General features: G+C 40.1%; 1 protein-coding gene across 1 annotated transcript in view; it reads right to left on the bottom strand.

The window, feature by feature from the left end:
- The window catches only part of LOC149279422 (rho GTPase-activating protein 29-like), a 45,054-nt gene that overhangs the window by 2,384 nt on the left and 23,446 nt on the right, over nucleotides 1-19,224 (bottom strand). Inside the window, exons 3-21 of the mRNA XM_089501201.1 lie at nucleotides 10,725-10,821; nucleotides 10,216-10,288; nucleotides 8,974-9,037; nucleotides 8,399-8,536; nucleotides 8,137-8,201; nucleotides 7,802-7,912; nucleotides 6,968-7,048; nucleotides 6,420-6,608; nucleotides 5,529-5,666; nucleotides 3,808-3,998; nucleotides 3,753-3,761; nucleotides 3,285-3,427; nucleotides 3,046-3,174; nucleotides 2,845-2,943; nucleotides 2,511-2,674; nucleotides 2,139-2,327; nucleotides 1,658-1,795; nucleotides 511-740; nucleotides 44-338 (exon numbers count right to left, since the gene is read on the bottom strand). Coding sequence (XP_089357327.1) covers nucleotides 44-338; nucleotides 511-740; nucleotides 1,658-1,795; nucleotides 2,139-2,327; nucleotides 2,511-2,674; nucleotides 2,845-2,943; nucleotides 3,046-3,174; nucleotides 3,285-3,427; nucleotides 3,753-3,761; nucleotides 3,808-3,998; nucleotides 5,529-5,666; nucleotides 6,420-6,608; nucleotides 6,968-7,048; nucleotides 7,802-7,912; nucleotides 8,137-8,201; nucleotides 8,399-8,536; nucleotides 8,974-9,037; nucleotides 10,216-10,288; nucleotides 10,725-10,821 — 2,543 coding nt within the window. The remainder of the gene's footprint in view (nucleotides 1-43; nucleotides 339-510; nucleotides 741-1,657; nucleotides 1,796-2,138; nucleotides 2,328-2,510; nucleotides 2,675-2,844; nucleotides 2,944-3,045; nucleotides 3,175-3,284; nucleotides 3,428-3,752; nucleotides 3,762-3,807; nucleotides 3,999-5,528; nucleotides 5,667-6,419; nucleotides 6,609-6,967; nucleotides 7,049-7,801; nucleotides 7,913-8,136; nucleotides 8,202-8,398; nucleotides 8,537-8,973; nucleotides 9,038-10,215; nucleotides 10,289-10,724; nucleotides 10,822-19,224) is intronic.

The raw sequence follows: 19,224 nt of genomic DNA, 5'->3' as shown, positions 1-19,224 counted from the left end.
CACAATCAATAACATATGTGGCTCTTTGGAAATGTAGTCTTACTTCATTCCCAACTGGCAGTGACTGTGACTTCCTAATTTGTTGCGGTTCTCGCTCTTCTGATAAAAGAGCGTTCTCAGAAGAGATTTCATCAGTGCTAAACATGTCCGGACAGACATCAAAGATCTTATCATAGAACGTTATGAGGAGTTCCACCATTCGAGCCTGATACGGGTAATCCACTAGAGAGGACAAGGAAATAGTTGCATCCGTCTGTCTTGGTCTAATCAAGGTTGGTCCAAATATTATTCCAAGGTTGCTTGCTGACATTTTGTTTTCTTCCACTTCATCTGTGACTCTGCAATGATCCAAAATAGTAACAGTTATTCTTGGGGTTTTTGAGACTCCACAGACATTTCAGATGTTAGGAAGAGGGCTAATAAAGCGGTTATAATGAAGCACTTTCAGTATGTCACATCTACAGACCACTAGGTTTAAGGAGCATTTGTTTAGGAATATTGGTAGTTTACCTGTGAAGATGTCCTATTAAATACTGCAGTGTTTTATAGTTGGGCAAAGGAAGCTGTCTCAGTAGGTCTCTTATTTTAAGAACGACTCTGTTCAGCTCGACACCTGATGGTTGTCTCTTTAAGGACGGACTACTAGCTTTTGCATCAACTTCCTCGCTGACACGTTGACTTTCTTTCGCCAACCCAATCAATTCATTGTAGAGTCGAAACAAAATCAAGGGCTCAGGAAGCTGGTGAGAGACAGGACAGACATGTTACCTCTGTCGACTTTTTAGAGAGATTAAAAAAAAAAAAAGCAATGTACAAGTATTGGCATGTCAAACCACAATGATAGGACAAATAGCAAATCCTAGTGAAGATAAAGTGAATTAGTCTTCTTATAATATTATATCGATAACTTGTTAAGCAAATAAGGCCTGGACCCCACTCTGATGAAAGTCTGCCCTCAAGCTACACACGAAGAAAAGGAATATCACCATGCCATTACATACATTATAAATTCCTGGTATTGTTTGTTGCTGCCCTCATTTGCTGCTTGAATATTATTATATTAAAAAGTGTGGCTGATCATTAACCTATTAATAACTTAGATAATGATCTCAGATACTGCCTGAAAGAAACTTTTTCCTGCAAAGTGTATTACTGTGTATGGACTTAAAGCAGCAGGAACATACATTGAAAAAAAAATATATGTGTATATATGCATGCCCAACACTGCCCAATACACACTCGATCTGCCGCTACAGTAGCAGATTGGGTGCTTTAGTTTGTGGAACCGGCTGTATATGCCAGGCCACACACCAAGGAAACATCAAAATGTAATATGCAGTTGTGCTTATCAAGCTGTCAGGGCTTCTTTATTATCTCCAGTCTGGCCCTGCATGTGTATAAATAATTGCAGGTAGCTACTCTTGCTACAATGAGTCTATTCAACAAGAAAAACAGCACACATGCTGCATAGTATGACTTAAAAAAGGTGTGGGGGATAGGATACCTAATGAAGGGCTGAACATAAGGGGTTATGAAAAGACAGTAAGAAGCACCCTAAGCATCATCTGTGGTTCATCCATAAAACAGAGATATAAAGACATGTCTTAGTTTATAAAAGCACCATAATGTCAAGACAAATCCCAGTTCATTTACATACCTGACGCAGGTATAGTTTGAGGACATTGCTTATGTCATGTGCATAGAGGTCTGACAGCTCCACCAAGTCTTTTCCATTTTCAAAAGCTTGGCACAGTTTTTCAACTCTAGACTTTGCTCCATTTACTCTATAGATGCCCTTAAAATAAAATAAAATAAAAAACATAACTGGAGAATATTGCCTTAATTCTTAAAAAACAAATATATGTATGTTATGTTCATTCACATGCACAGATAAGCAATGTAACATGCCACTTCTATAAAATGCAATTGATGGAGAACAGCAATGATTCTAATATTTTGCACATTTTATATATATATATATATATATATATATATATATATATTATTTTTTTTTTTTTTTTTTTTTACTGTTCATGAGTTTTTAACATTAGTGTCAAAAATAAGAAATAAACCAATCTTTGCACGCATTAGTTTATTATTATATTAAAAACAAAAAAAGGGATTTGGGACACACCTACCTTTATGGTTAGCGCCCTGCTTTCTATTTCAGATGTACACTTCTTGATGATAAATGGAATGCCATCAGGGGTGTTCTTAGCAGCCTGAGTGAATTCCACTCCAAACAGATGAAGTCTTCCATGAAGCTTTTTGTGTCCACATTGAATGGCTAGTGTTTCTAGACACTTTTTGTGGCAAGCGAGAGAACACTGCAATAAAGAAACTCAGTGAATGAAAAGTTGTTTCTCTGAGCCATGCCTAATACTAACAATTGTGTGATCATTGACTTAAAAGATGGACTGAATGTAACTCAAGGGTGTAAATGTTTGACATTTAGTAGAAGGCATTTTCAGCTGGTAATGTTAAATATAAAGAATGTTCTCATCTCTTACCTCCTCACACTCTGCTCCATGAAACACAACCAAACTATCACACTCTCTGCATTTGGATGGGGCCCTTAATTTCCGGAGTTTGTGTGTTTGAGCCGCTTTGGACATGATGGTATTTCTGAAGGGCCCAGGGGAACTGGCTATCTCTGAAACAAGGTCATTTAAACCTGTAACAAACAAACCAACATTTCAAATGGCCTAACATCCTTAAAAAATCAAACAGAGACAAAACCAAGAGTGGCATTTGTTACTGTAAGGGTAGGCAATATGGATTTTCATATTTTAAATTACTTGAAGAATGACTGTATATTTGACAGGAAAGCAATGTTTAAATTACCATTATCTGATGGGGACGGAGGTTCCCTTTCATCTAGATCATCTGCTGATGACATAGTGCCTGTCGATGGGGTCCTGGGAAGACGCCTCTTAAAGTCACCTAAAACAATCTCAGTATTACTACAAAAATGCAAACAAAGACCCTTTTTATATATTCCTCTGATAGACAATAGGAAAAGCTTCACACCTAAGTAAGTTGTACCTGGGCTTGCAGATGGAGAATCCATGGAACGTGACTCACTACTGCCCCCGGCACTTTCCGAATCACTGCACATGCCTCCACTCTGATTCCCTACAGACCATGATCTAAACGGGGGAGGACCTCTTATGGCTATAAAAATAAAATGGAACATATAGATTGGTAAATGATTTGGACTAAATTACATTTATCAGACCTTTTGACCGAAGGACACCAATCTATTGAGTCTTTGGGTAAAATACCTTGAATATCTGTGCTACTGCTTGACCTCTTCTGCCCTATCTTGTTTGAACGGCCATAGAAAGGGCTGCCAATGTCTTCAGAAGGCTGCATGTTGAAGTCTGTCGATCCTTGACACAGGTTTCCATCTCCTTGTTCTTTGGCCCTTAATAAAGGAAAAACGTGTCAAACGTCATCTATTAGTTTCAAGCAATGTATTTATTACATAACCTGATAAATTGATGGGAAATCTATTGAAGAAAATGTCACTTGTTGGACTTTACAGTAGGCATATAACACGTTTTATAAATCGTGGTCTCCAAACATACCAACAACTAATACTTATTATTTATTTTATTTTAAATACCGTAATTTCCTTTCCGTTGAAGCAGGCTAATCAATTACAGTGAAATTTTTTTTTCTTCTTCAGACAGGGTCCATGTGAAATGTGTACATCGCTGATATTTCTCAATGCTCATAGCCGCTCCGACAAATTTGTCCTGTGGTATAGGGTAGGTTTTACGGGCAATGGAGTAATTGACTTACCCTCCAATCTGAGTACTTGATGCTTCAGAAGATCCTGCCTCCATGTGACTATTATCTTTGGGTAAGCGCTTTACAAATTCCGAGTACTGGTGCCCCGGTTCATAAAGCTTAGCGTTCTCACAGAGAGTCTGGCAATTCACCGGGACAGACACAACTTGGGCATGTTGCAACTGGAACAGGTTGACAGTGGCCTGTAGGCACAAACAGACATCCATTTAGAACAACACTAACTCCTGCATGTTTCAACTTTAATTAGAACACAGATATGTGTAATATTTGATATATTCCAAGCATTTACGACCACCATATTTATATGAACAGAACATGGACTGTCCCATTAGATGCCAAAGATGTTGATCCTAATGAGGCAGCTTAACCATACAAAATCCAGGAGGCCATGCCATGAACTAGACTTGAAGGTCTTCAAGGCTGTGTAATTTTTTTTAAGCATTTTCTAAGGATCTCACAATGAAACAAACACAGCTGTCACCCATGGCAGTCTAGTCAATCCTGACGAGTAACACTACAAGCTCTAGGGAAGGCTGCCTGCGTGGGAATGAATGGCGTCGGCATTATTTAAAATCCAACCTGTGTTCTACTAAGGACTAGACTTTGGAGTACTTGCATTCTGGATGAAACACACTTAAGGATTAACAGTCAACCAAGTAATAATAGATTCATTCAGTCAGATAATTAACTTATTACAATTTGAGGACACTGGTTCAGCAGTCATAGCTCAGGAGCACACAAGTAATGTTTGTTGTAGAAACTCTCCAGCAGTGAAGGACTTCCTTGTACAATGCAGGGCGATACTGCAAGTAAACTTAAATCATCGGAAGGGTTTCAAAAGGAAATTGCGGTCTTTCAGCTCAACAACACAGGGGGTAGGAAAGACGATAGATCAATTTAATATAATCTAAAAGTACATTTAAAATGTTTGGTTTACCTTCTAAAACATTTGCATAACCATCATAATCTAAGGATATCCTGCCTGCTAGTTATACTGTTGCTTAAACATCAAACCAAAATAACTTGGCAAAGCTCCACTTGAGGTGCATTCACCAAGGTACAAATTAAAAGTTAAAAAAAGTGATATTTGTGTTACAGGATCAAAACACAGTTTTCATCTTAAAAGAAAAAAAATAAACTTTTCTTTGGACAACATACAGCTAAATAGACCCCTTCTATTGAGGGGCTGCATAATTGCTATGGACTGCATTATTCTTAGGGTGTGATACTGTGGTGGCCCCTGAAAAATGGGACATCACCCTGCTCCACACCTGAGACTACGCAGAACAAACATTACGACTTAACTTTGAATCAAAGGCATAGTGTCCTGGTTATGTCACCAAAATCGGTTAAGAAGACTACGGCTGTAGACAATGAAGTAACGAGACAAGCCTATCCCTTGCAGGTATCCTTAAAAATCCTTGCAAGTATCCTTAAAAATCAGCTATTATTGTTCAAATGCTAGAATGCTTGTGTGTTAAGCTTACAGTTAAATAGTATGAGCATTCTTGCACATAAGCTGTCAGTCTATATATGTGTATACAAGCGAAAAAAATAATTTCATCTCTTTTTTAATGTATTTAATTTTTAAAATTACAATTGACAATTTTCTTATACCAATGTCATCAGCACCATATCCATTTTTTTGTTAATCAGCTTGTTGACTTCAATCAAAATGAATGTATCCAGAGAATAAAGAACACAAGACTCACAGCTTTTAGGGTAAGGTCACACTGGAAAACTAGTTCTCGAATCTGTGTTAACATTTCACTCTTGAAGCTCTCCATATCGCTCCTTTTCTCTTCAACGTCTGCTACACATGCTTTATAATGTTCTTTTGCCTCTTCAGCCTGGCAGATACAAAGAAAAACAAAAAAGAAACCATATAATATGAAAAAAACGTCAAACCAGCCACACACACACACCAAAACAAGTTATGGGAAATATTTTCTTTGTTGTACAGTCACTTTAACCCATCTTCATCAAAGGACCGCCGAGCAATGAACAAAACTACTGGCATACAATACAACACACTATTAAAACTCAAGATTGCATACCAAACATAGCACCATATCTAATCCAAACCAAACCATTTCAAACCCATATTTCAAATGCCACATAAATCTGCTACCACCATTATCATCTCCAAAGAAGCTTCTCTATCTCTTACTAAATCTGACAGCTTTTCCCCCTAAACCGTTCTCCACCTAAAGTTCTTGTAGTTTTATCTGTTAGCCCAGTCTTACTGATTCTTATCCTTTGTGGCCATAAAGTGTACTCGAGGTACAAGGTGATGATCAAACCAACCAATAGCTCACGGTGTTGCTTGATTATTCAGGGAAGATATGTGCTTCTGCACATATTAAAATGTTTGATGTTTTCATTAGGATGTGAAAGTTCCATCCGCCCCAAAGGACCAATGTTTTATCTATGTTTGGCATTGTGTCCACCTAATTTATGAAATTCTCAAAAATCAATGAAATAGTTATCAGATGCACAAGGTAAGAAAAACACTTAATGAAAAACATATTATTTACTTCTTATTAACAAGAATACCCCTTGTAAGCCACGTATCATTCTCCATGGACACAATGGTCACTGACCTTTTGTAACGCTTCCTCCTCTAGACGTCTCCTCTTTTCTACCTGCTTGCTGCCATCTTTCAGGAGGCCTCCACTCATACTAAGCTGTTCCTCCTCTGCACGGATTGTGCTGCACTTGGCTTTTTCATGCTCGTCTTGCCTTTGGATGTTCAATAACTTTGCTTTCCGTAACGCAGCCTCCAACTCTTGCTACAAAACAGAACATTTCAATGTACTAAACGGAAAAATCATTGTATTTGTATAGCCCTGAAACATCTCAAGTCACTTCCTGGATAAACAGAGCTGTATTGTCAACAATCAGCTTATGAAATTTGGAGCTGTGCAGGTGAGCTCATCTTGTAGGTTTAAACTGATAACCAATTGTAAGAGAACTTGAGAGACTAAATAATAGCAAGCAAAAATGTAGTATAATGCACAGAATCTGATGCATGCTCATTGAACTGTATTTAGAAATAATTGTTCATGGATAATGCGATAAGAAAAAATTAAGTGTCATATATTATATATATATATATATATATATATATATATAATAGGTTCAAACCTACCATTTTCTTCTGTTCTCTCTGCCAAAGCTCTTTCAATTCTTTCCTTTGCCGGTCAAGCTCTGATCTCCTTGCCTGAAGGGGCTGAAAATGTTTCAGTAATGCAAGTTAGTTGCAGAGAATGTAAAAATCACAAAAAAACGGCAGCAGAATTTTTATAAGGCTATAACTGTAAACACATTGCAAATATCTGGTAGATTACATGATGCCAAAAAAAAGGAAAAGGAAGAAATGGAGAGAAAGGAAAAAATACAAGATGTTTTTGGCTTGTCTAAAACAAAATGCAATTGGTGAGTGCAGCTGAATAGTATCTGTCATGTGATCTCATGGCCACAATAGATATGAAGCCTTGAAACTAGTGTAGATGACTAATAAGGCCTTGCTTATACAATGCCGGTGCTGCTGGAGGCTGGCGTGGATGTGGGGACATCCACTGCACGCGTGACCTGTGCAATTACCATTCAGGCAACTTGAGAACAGTATTTTTGCTGCTGAGTTTTTGCCAGGGAAGGGGCTACAAAGCCAGCAATAAAAAACAAACAATGCATGGCCACAACGAGGTCATACATAGTAACCGAAGTTGGCCTGAAAGGGAGGACCGGGGGTTCCTCAGTATACAGGACAGGGTATCTAACGCCCCAAGACACAGAGTGCATATAATCTGGTAGGAACAAGTAGGACTGAGTGGCATCTCTGATTGTAAGGAAAGTACTCATATTAGGTACTTCACTGACTACCTGGCTAAATGACACAGAAGCTAAGATTGTTCTGCTTGCAAGTGCCATCCTTTCCTTATCCACGTTTTGTTGCGTTAGGAGAACCGGTCATTCTTCTTACCTGAATGAATTTGTTGCTCTGAAGAGCAGCTATCGTTTGAAGACAAACTTGGCTGCATTCAATGTCATTTTGGAAAGCTGCTGTGAAGATTGAGTGGAATGGCATAAAGTCCTAGGATGCAACACAAAGACCCCAATGATGAATTACTGAAAAGTGGAAACACCAGCCGAGCATTCACGACCAGCCAATACTATAACAGTACAATAATTAGCATACTTAAATAATTGTGCTCTGGTACAAAGTATTATATTATAATGAGGGAGGGGTACAATAATATTGCAAAATTGACTCATTTTTTATGACCTTGTTTTCCCTTTTCCAATGTGAAATCTTACCTGGGGACCAATTATTGATTTTGCAGTCTCTGCCATTTTCACAAGGTTCCTGGCAGCTTCTGCTTCTAAGGGTTAAAGTAAAATACAATATATTCAAATAAAAGGCCTTTAATTCAACGGAAGAAGGAAACCAATCCAGCTGAACGGTTACAGTCACTGAAACGGCTCGTAATTTAGAAATCACATTACTGACAGTCTGAAGCACATGCTCAGAACAAGATTTAATTCCAAAGCTTATTAGAGGCCAAAAGAAGCCACTCACCCACACTAAGCCTTTTCTCTACCCAGGCCAGTATATCCTTGGCATATTTTGACCAAGCTTTGGCATACGATAAAGCAGATTCAACTCCGCTGTCACTCTGCAGAAGCATGTTGTCCACCTCTTCAGCCCGAAGGTTACCTAGAAGAAGAATAAAAGAAGAGGTGGGTAAGAGAGGAGCTCATGAAATGCTCCACGCAGACTCCAGCTGTAGTGTCAGCCAAAGGCGAACGTTAAAGTAACTCTGATTTTGAACTGTGCTTTAATGCTGGATGACACTAAGAAGGATTGACAGGGATTTAAGAAAGAAAGGGCCAGAGTCACCAGCAACTAAGAGGAGCATGTTGTCTGCCTTATGACCACTGAGGCGTCTGTGCATTTTAAACAACGGCTTTCTGTACTTCAAGGACGACGTATTTTTATACAGCATATTTATATATAGATATATATATATATATATATATATATACACACACACACACATATATATACACACAATCACTGTTCCTTTAACCTAACCGTTAACACCATTATGTGTCACCATGTGACAATCAGAGAAATAACTTAAAACCATTTACCTTGTAGCTCATCTCGCTCGTGAACTGACCCCGCTGAATCATCTACAGACAGGTTTTCAGAGGACTTATATGAAAAAAATACCAAAAAGAATGTAAATAAGTTGAGACATACAAAAATAAAATTAAAGGAACAATCCAGTCTGAGACGGACAGAGAAAAAGCGAACGGCTCATGTATGCGAGTTGAGGTTCTATTAAAGTCTGGAGAAGTAGTAATAGGAGGAGGTAAACGAGAAAAAAAAAATTCATTTTCTACAAAATATAAAGCCAATAGGGACCAGCCTAAGCCACAAGTATAAGAGCACAAGGTATGTTAGCCTACAGTAAGGAGTCAAAAATTATGTCTAACAAGTAAACATATGCAAACGAGGGAGCACAGTGGTCATAGCATCTGCTAGGAGAGTTAAATAGGTTAAAGAAATGTAGAAATAGTTTGGTGCCACGCCATTTTAAAGCAATGTCTCAGTGTACAGTTATTGGTTGGGCAACCGCATTATTTTAAAAGGAAGAATGGAGAAAGCAGATTATCTGATTAGATCACCTGCTCACCCAGAATTAGTGGCGTATGTTTTTGGCAGTTCAGCTAAAGGTCATCATAAATCAACTCTCAATAACCTCGCGTCCCTCTTACTGGGTGGATCTGGGTGGAAGTGGAGAAAACCAGCAATGCTGGATAGCTTATCTATTTAGAAAAGGTTACATGCCAAGTAAAGTTAGCCAAGCTTTCAGACCCAAGAGGTCTGTGAGGTCTTTGAGGTCCTTAAAGCTTATGCAGCTTTACATGGTTTTCTATTGGGGTTGAATAAAATTATATCAACATCAACTAAATGCTCCATTTTCACTTGGGCTGATACAGCTCTATTTTTCTTTTGCCAAATAAATGGATCCTGATCAACTTGCCATAATGAGAAACAGCGTGTCTGTATACCTAAAATACTCAACTGGGAAGTTATTGGCAGGCAGTGGTTCAGAAGTATTTCTATCCAAACTGTGCTAAAGGTACTATGTAACAAGCAGGATTTACGTTTTCTTATCCCTTCCATGTGACTTCCTGGAATAATATAAACATGTTTCCACAGTAGTTCCCTTCATTGTCTAAATGATAACTGGGCAAGGTTAGGAGCTGACACACACACACACATTGTTATGTGGGCAGAAGATCAATAATTCTTCAACGGCAAAACCAACCACAAAACTTTTCAGATTAATCTAAATTGAAAGAGAGGCAGAAACACAGACTTACTCGACTTCGATGTGATGTATGGAGCCCCAGCGAAGACCCATTGTCTACATCTCCCATAAGGAAGTCTGAAACACTGAAAAAAGAATGACATTGATAAATAAACATTTATTTTCTGTCAAATTTATTTATGTCAAAGTATGATCCAACATCATTTTTTTGTTTGCACAGCACTTTTAGTAAAAGGCTACATCTGACCCGTGAGTCTACTGGATCTACTGGTAAGCCCTACGACACTTTGAGACCCGTAGGTGAGCTCTCAGTTGGCCTTGCTTCGTCCAGAGAACAAATGGCCTTCTGGACACACATTTTCTCTATTACACTAAACATTTCTTTTTAAGATATCATGGGCTCATTTCCTGGAATTATTTTCTCTCAACAATTTCCCATCCTGCAGACAGAGGCCTGCACTGGACTTCTGCAACGTGACCAGGCAGACCGATCTTGGTATACACAATTTTTTTTTGTCTGTTCAGCTCTTCAGTCATTTAGAATTTCTCACACTTACTTACACGTTACCGAAGGTGAAGGCTAAAGTGTCAATGGATGAAAAGATTTCACTGAAATGTTCCCTCCTGTTTTCCTCATTAATGTTCTTGAAGTTCACAGCTGGAGGAAAAAATAAGAAGTTTTAGGATTTTGGAGAAACTATGAAGATTCGGAGAAGGAATGCAATGCAAACTCGACACAACATTTAGCGTTTACATGTTTCACCTCTGGGCACTACATTATATATGAAATGGCTGCCAATTTAAACATATAAATTAGGGACCTAATGATTTTACACAAACAAAAATCAAGAACGACAATTGTTCCTGGAAAATCATATTGTTCTGTTTGGTGTATGCATATATTCACCGATTACATATAAAGGATTATAAGACCAGATAGCATATAAGTGAACCAATAGACGTGGGGGAGAAGAATGAACCCTTAATCATATGAATCACTTCAAGAACCTGCTTTCAAGTCCTATAAAACTGACTGATGCCATGTAACAATAAGCTGCTAACCTTCCCACCAAACACGCATCATTAACCAATGTTACTCTCCAAAGGCTCTTCTTGAAATAAGTGCCCTCACCATTGTGTTAGGGACAGCAGGTCACAGATACTGCCTTTGAAGATGTAGAGAGGGGCAGTAAGTCCTGCCCATTCCCCACGCCAGATCAATAAAAGTATTCGTCTGGTAAATCCATTTGATATGCAAGTTTATTGCCCCAAAATAAGGAACCCTTGAAAGATTTTTATCATGCTAGGGACTGGAACGAACCCTTATGAGATAACAGCCAAAAGCCAGCTCAACAAAAAATAGTAATAGGTATTTGGACATAAAATGTTAATTACTTCAGAGAAGAATCAGCCCCATCACTGTTGCAAGCTTCATGCTTGTAAATACAGGGTCCCTCCGTGTGTGGGTGTCCTGGTAAAGGGTCTCTATTAACCACGCGTTGGATCTTTTGGTACGGCTAAACAGAACTCAGCGGCACGTGGGCTGAACCAGCATGTAAGCATACGGACAATTTCCTGTTCACCAAGTTGCCCAGAGCACAGCCAAGGTTAATCTCACCAACTTATTATTTATACAGTGTCAATAATTTACTTGTTACTTCATTAAGCACATATGTTTCAACGGGAACTTGGCAGGAAATATACCACAAAAGAGGAAAGTGTAATTCCCTGCAAAACGCAGCTAACCGCGGAAACCAGTAATATATTCTGCAAAACTCAGGAGTACGCCAACTGTTACAGGAGGTATCTTAATTCCGGGACAGATCTGGTAATTACCAGCATGGCTAATAACTAGGCCCTAGTCACAACCACCGGGAAGAATGAATGTAAAAACATGCGCTAACAAGATGGAGATATGATTAATCCAACCATGGGTGCCAATATGTACCAGTACGGCCCAGTAAAGCGGCCATTAGCCATTAGTAATGGGACTTTTTATGGCTGCTCAATAACCCACTGGCAAAGTTTGTAACACTGAAAAAATGGCCATCAGATCATGGAATCATCACAGGAACATGACACCTTACACCATTCCGCACCTACTGGATTCCATAAGCAATTTATGTTAAAGAAGGAGAAAAAAACCCCCAATATGTCATGGAGCTATACTTGAGACTGTGGCATTTCTGTGTATTATGAAGCCTTACATTCTTCATATCAAACTGAAACAAACATAATTATTTACATTTCTTTCCCAATCTCTAAATGCTTTAATTTATAGCAAACCTCGCAAATCTAGAATCAGTACAGAAGCTAATCTGATTTATCCATTAAGCACATTTGAAGCACATCTGTACTATATAGAACAGATTATAGACAAATGTTTGTTTATAGAGCTTTAAGTGCCTGAATCATATAATTAATGGTACGTTTTGTCTATAGCACATTTTATGTCTCATATAACTCATTTTACATTTGAATGGTGGCTTTAAACATAGGTTTTGAAAGCATACAGCCTACTGAATAAAAAGCGTTGAGTGGGAGCGGGTTTATAAGTCACAATTCACCATTGAGGCTTTAGGGTTATGGTGATACTTCCAAATAACAGCCCATGTGACGATTCCCTGTCCCTGAAATGCACAGATCACAGCATTAACTCCATTAAATGAAAAACACGGCAGCCTCCCCTTCCTGTGCTCACATCTGGTTTTGTGCATCCATTGTATTCATATTTTGCTCTCACCGGGGTGGCGCTCAAACTGAATAAATAGGACAGATGCACCTAAATATACTCTGAAAGCACGGCGGGAGTGGAGGAGTAAATTCATGCATGGAAGGTCCCACATGTTCCCATGCTGTCTCTTTTGCCCAATCCAGGGCTGTGCACGGAAAGACAAAATGTTTCGTTTCGTACATAAGGCTTATGGTATGTAGGAGAGCATATAAACAGCTAACCGTTCACATGTTGCAGATAAATAATACCGCATTGTGAAAGCAGTTATTTTGGAGGCTGTGTGTAAGCATGACTCTCGGGAGTTATTTGTTAAAGGCTTTTTAATGACATCGGATCCTTACAATGATAATTACTGGCTTACTCGAATTAAAATTCCTTACCTGTCTAGGCACTGAAATCTCCAAAATGTGCCCCCCTAGGGCTGACCTGAGGATTGGGATGCTGTACCATGTGCCTTTGATGATTTGGTCTTAAGACTGGGGGAGAGAGATAATGATGGGAAGGCTGGCACCATTCAGCCCTGGAGGAAAGCCTCCCAAAATATTTGGCTGATGGTAGCAAGAGCAACAATGGTCAATGCAAATAACCTGGCACATTTCAGTACATGTTTGCCAAAACCCATTGCTTAGAAGAAGCACAAAAAGGATGCTGCGGCATAGTAACTGTTGCCTAAAGTCATTGTTACAATATATACACAGGTAGGTATACATGAAACTATAACACAGAAAATGTTACTGGCAGTTGCCCAAAGTCTCCAAATAACGGTCACCAATGAGGTAACTGTCCCCCTTACCAGGGGTACCAGTTTAGGGCTGCAACTAACGATTATTTTAATAATCGATTAGTTGGCCGATTATTTTTTCGATTAATCGATTAATCGGATAAAAAAAAACAATATGCAAATTTTTTGTTTATTTAAAATTTAATGAACTGGATGTTAAAAAACAACTTAAAATTTACATTAACATTCTTATTTTGTTATGATGTAATAAAAAAACAATATGTTCAAAGTACAAAAACCCAAACACAATATTTATGAAACAAAATAACCCCAAACATTCTGAAAAGAGGTGGACTATTACTGTTCAAGAAACTTTGCCCCAGCCCTGGCACTTTGCACCCAGCACTTTGCACCCGGCACTTTGCACCCAGCACTTTGCACCCAGCCTTGGCACTTTGCACCCAGCACTTTGCCCCACCCCTGGCACTTTGCACCCAGCACTTTGCACCCACCCCTGGCACTTTGCACCCAGCCCTGGCACTTTGCACCCAGCACTTTGCACCCAGCACTGGCACTTTGCACCCTGGCACTTTGCACCCTGGCACTTTGCACCCAGCCCTGGCACTTTGCACCCAGCCCTGGCACTTTGCACCCAGCACCCGGCACTTTGCACCCAGCACTTTGCCCCAGCCCTGGCACTTTGCACCCAGAACTTTGCACCCTGGCACTTTGCACCCAGCCCTGGCACTTTGCACCCAGCACTTTGCACTGTGCCCCTGCACCCAGTCTCCAACTCTGCCCTGCACCCAGCCCTGCCCCCACATTCTGCCCTGCCCCCACACTCACACCCTGCACCCACTCTGCCCTGCACCCACACTCACACCCTGCACCCACTCTGCCCTGCACCCACACTCACACCCTGCACCCACTCTGCCCTGCACCCAGTCTCCAACTCTGCCCTGCACCCAGTCTCCTGCCCTGCCCCCACACTCACACCCTGCCCTGCATCCCCACCCCCACTCTGCCCTGCACTCAGTCTCCTACCCTGGCCTGCCCCCCCACCCCCACTCTGCCCTGCATCCCCTGAAACCCCACCCCCACCCCCGTGAATCGCTCTGTGCGAATGGAGCCACTCGCACAGAGCGAACCGCTCTGTGCGAACGGAGCCACTCGCACAGAGCGAACCGCTCTGTGCGAACGGAGCCACTCGCACAGAGCGAACCGCTCTGTGCGAACGGAGCCACTCGCACAGAGCGAACTGCTCTGTGCGAACGGAGCCACTCGCACAGAGCGAACCGCTCTGTGCGAACGGAGCCACACGCAACTAAAAGAAGGCGGAGAGTGCAGCGGAAGCGGGGAACGCTCGCGGAGGTAAGTAAAAGGAGCCGAGTGCTCCAACAACGAATCGATCACTCGATTAATCGATAACGGAAATCGTCGACAACGATTTCCGTTATCGATTATTATCGATTTTATCGATTCGTTGTTTCAGCCCTATACCAGTTATATGCTGAGTGGCATCCCCAGATGTCACATAATGCAAGAAAGAAAAAAGTATACAAAGCTGTCGAATCCACAAGCAGTGAAAGCGTTAAAGATTACATTCTTAGAAAAGTTGTTTTTTTAATAGACACATGAATTGTATAAAAAAAAAAAAAGCAGAAAAAAAACTACACAAAGAAAAAAAGCCATCCCTAAGGCCCATTCTTCTTAATGTCTGCGTTAACAGTAATGAAAACACTGAATGAGCTAAAACAGCATTTCATTCATTCCCACAGAACCTTTACTAATGCGCTCATGTCTTACTTCTACAATGTGGCTTCTGACAGGAAGCGGACATTCAGCTAACAAGCAGAGCAAGGAAGACACAATAGCGGACTGCACTCACAAAGAACGCACAAGGTGCAGGCGCTCAATACTTCCAGCAGTATTATTATTTAAGAGACCCAGTCACACAAAAATAAATACGTCCTGTCAAAAACGTTAAATGCTACGGAAATAGAATGTCAAATAATGATAATTTAGCCCAAAAGCAGAGTTATGGTAATTTTTAAAATGTTTTTAGTCTTTGCTGGGTGAATGAGTCTGCCCTGCTGGTCAAACCAGAATTCAACAACATGAACCCACACATGCTTTTCCTGTTCAACATTTTCCACCAAAATTATTTCCCATTTGTGCTTCTCTTTGAAGGTAAAAGTACCTCTAACCTAAAATGAAATCCTAGCACAATTACATTTAGAATGTTTTCTACTTTTAACAATACTGAATACTGTGAAATGTCCCATCCACAAACTTCTACGATGACCCCATGATGGAGAAGAATCTCTCTGCGATAACTCAGAAATATGGCCAATATGTAAGTATCATCGAGAAGGGCTTGTGTTTAGTGGCAAGTGTATGGTATGAGCAGCAAGGGAGCAGCTTGCACAAGAGGCACCCTCTCTAGGACAACATACCGAGTAGAAGCAGGAAAGGTCAGCAGATGGACCAGGAGACCCATATTTTCTTTAGTTTGCTGCAGGAAATATCAGAGACAAAGGGTGTGTGGAAGCTTTGGAGGGAAGCGATAGCTCAGAAGAATAAACAAAGCAAGGGTAAAAGCACACAACGCCTGCTGGGGCCTCCATCGTCTTGTACAACTGTGAGGAGCCACCATGACATAATGTGGGGTACAAATGTGAAAACTCTCACGTGTTTTTATGAAGGGTTCATGAAAAAGAATAGATTGTTTTAGTTGAGGCGGGGCAGCATCAGGTACACTCGACTGTGAAACATTTCGCTGTGTTCCAGGTTGCCTAGATGCCACTTACATGCTTTGAGGATTTCACCTTTGTTATGTACAACAGTCCAATTAAGGAGTCACACACAATTCATCTGTAAGAAGATACTGTCATTAAGAACCAGGCATTCTATGTTTTCATTTGAATACGTTTTGGCAGCAGAGGTATAGAACTGTACCACGTTAACTGCAGAAAGAAAATGAGCAAATCTGACACCTTTCTTGGCTAACTGAATTACATTACATTGCAAGGTTTCGAGACTATGCCAGAATAGATCTTGCATGATCTTAGATAATGCAATACAGTATCTAAGAGGTTTTAGATTTGTCCACAAAATAACATTAACAGGACATCAACATCCGCTTTATGTGAAAGACAGATCCAGAACGTAACTTTCCATAATGCCAACACTATCTATAGTTTCTTCAAAAGGCCTCAAGCTGAAACTCGCTAACAATTTTTACAATACCCCCACATAAATATAGGTGATGTCTTCTGCTATTACACATTAGGAAAGAATGTCCCATCCTCTGAAAAACAGCACATAAAACCAATGGCCCAAACTAGTGGTTCACCCAGTCCGTGTGCTCAGTGATGACACATCTGCTTTATACAGATGGGGAGAAGTGCTCAGAAATCGTGAGCAGTCAACAGGACCGGAAATAAAAAGCATCCATGCAATATGGAATATTCAGTTTCCTGCTCACTGGCGCCTTGAACTGACCCGCAGAAACATGAGGATCCAGAGCTGTGGTTATATTTACACAGCCAGGGGAAGCTCCAAACAACTCCAAGATGATTCCGGCACACAGGAAACGTCTCGCCTCCCGTTATGCACACATACATGGACCGCAGAAAGCTGTGAGCTGCTACCTTTGCCGTTACATCGTAAACAATCATTAGGATAATGGTTATAGCTGTGTGGTCCAAGAGAAGTTGAAGTCCTTAGTCAAAACCTATACTCTTTATTTAGCCAAACTAGAATGAGATGGAGTCAACATTTTGGACCTCAGGAGGTCTTTTCTGCAGATAATAATCCAAGAAGTAGAGAAGATGCAACAATATATTAAGCCAAGCAAATGAAAACAAAAATATTCCATACCGTTCTCCTAAGCATGCATTAAGTAGATATACCACCACTACAAGGTGGCACTATACTTTGTGCATAGTAAAAATAACGGGAAACCCAACATCTTCAAGAGGTCACAGAAAATATCCAGAAACTATTTTCAGCTGGGGAAGCTGACAGATAAATCAGGAACAGAACCATGACTCCCTAGATCCACAGAAACTTTCCTGTTTCAGCAGAGCCATTCTGTACCACTTCTAAAAGTGTAAATTCAGTTTAAAAACTATGCATTTGTTTAATTTAAAACAAGAAACCCTTCACAATGTATAGGAAAAAATACATTAAAAATAAAAAGTCCTCATCTATTTTAACTAGTTCATGGCTTTTCTTTTCTGGTTTAACCCCAGTACTGTAACTAGTATCAGAGTCATGTATACAGATTACAGGAGGGAATGTCCGCTTATATTCCCACAGAGGCTTTTGTAAGAGGATGTAGTCAGCGCAGAAGAATGTGCATTTTCCTTCTATCTAGAAAGCATGATCTAAGTCTGGAAATGACTTCCACTTACAACACGTTCGTACGCAAACTATTTCGTTTCAAGAACTTTGATTTAAAAAGCTGTACTGTGTTTTTTTTAGAACATATATTTAGTACAGACGACATCAACTCAGTAAAGCAGTAGGACTCGAATAGAAGAAACTAGGCTAAAAACATACAGTAATTGTCCGGAAATCCATGTGTTTTAAACAGAGGATTCAGAAACAGACATAGAAGGCTAGATAGATTGATTACTAGAAAAAAAAGTTACTAAGACGAGACATTGTACTCACCAAGCCCATACCAGGATCCACTATTAAAAGTCAAGATCAATGTTGGGGAATCCGAGAAACTCGCCTCGATTTGTTTGTGGATTTTAAAGAAGCAAAATACTCCGTACGGGATATTTTCTATGTAAATGTGTGGATTTTTGGGGGACAATTTTCTAAAACCTCTACTTAAAATAGGAAAATCCAAGCAGCCAGTACCATCCCTCGAGAAAGCTGGGAAGAATAGAAATGCTAAACTGTAATCCTCCTCTGAAAAGAAGAATTTATCTGCGCTGAATAGTTTTCCTGTCGCAGGAAGGCTTTGTCGTCACAGTCGCGTTGGGCCTTTGAACTGCTGCGTTTCGGGAAAAACAATGTAGTTGGAATGAGTGCTAATGGAGAGCTCCAAAATACAGCCCAAGTCTGCGCAGCGCACCGTCGTATCACTAAGCCCTGCTCTTCCTTTTCATGTTGTGTGTAAATGCGTGGAAGATGGAGGGACGCGGTGTGCCTCCTTCTGTGTAATGCTGCAGTGCGTACTCGCCGTGTTTTAAAATACGCACTCTTTCCCCAGGACATCCTGGCTGTACACAATAGGCACAAACAATGATCAGGGGGCCTTCGATACGCAATACGAAAGGAAAAAAAACCTCTCGCTGTCTGTGCATCAATTAACTTCCACGGTTACGCTCCGCTGTTCTGTTATTAAAAACAGATTTTTTTAAAATTAAACTTCTTTATAAAAGGACACACAAAAAAGCTTCAGGAACATAACGATATGCCTCTCTGTTCTATTTTAATGATGATCACACGAAGCCCAGTGCACATAGACTCCATCGTAGGCAGAGAAACATTCTAGCCCATCATTATTTGTTTGTAAAATACCAAACTTTACTTGGTCTTTGGCCTTGTGTTCAGGGTACCCCCTTACTTAAGCCCCATCCCATGAA

The sequence above is a fragment of the Sceloporus occidentalis genome, unplaced genomic scaffold (assembly GCF_023333645.1).
Source record: "Sceloporus occidentalis isolate IW3139 unplaced genomic scaffold, rSceOcc1.0.p SCAF_166, whole genome shotgun sequence".
NCBI lineage: Eukaryota > Metazoa > Chordata > Lepidosauria > Squamata > Phrynosomatidae > Sceloporus > Sceloporus occidentalis.
The sequence above is the reverse complement of the archived record's forward strand: the minus strand, read 5'-3'. Positions and strand labels throughout refer to the sequence as shown.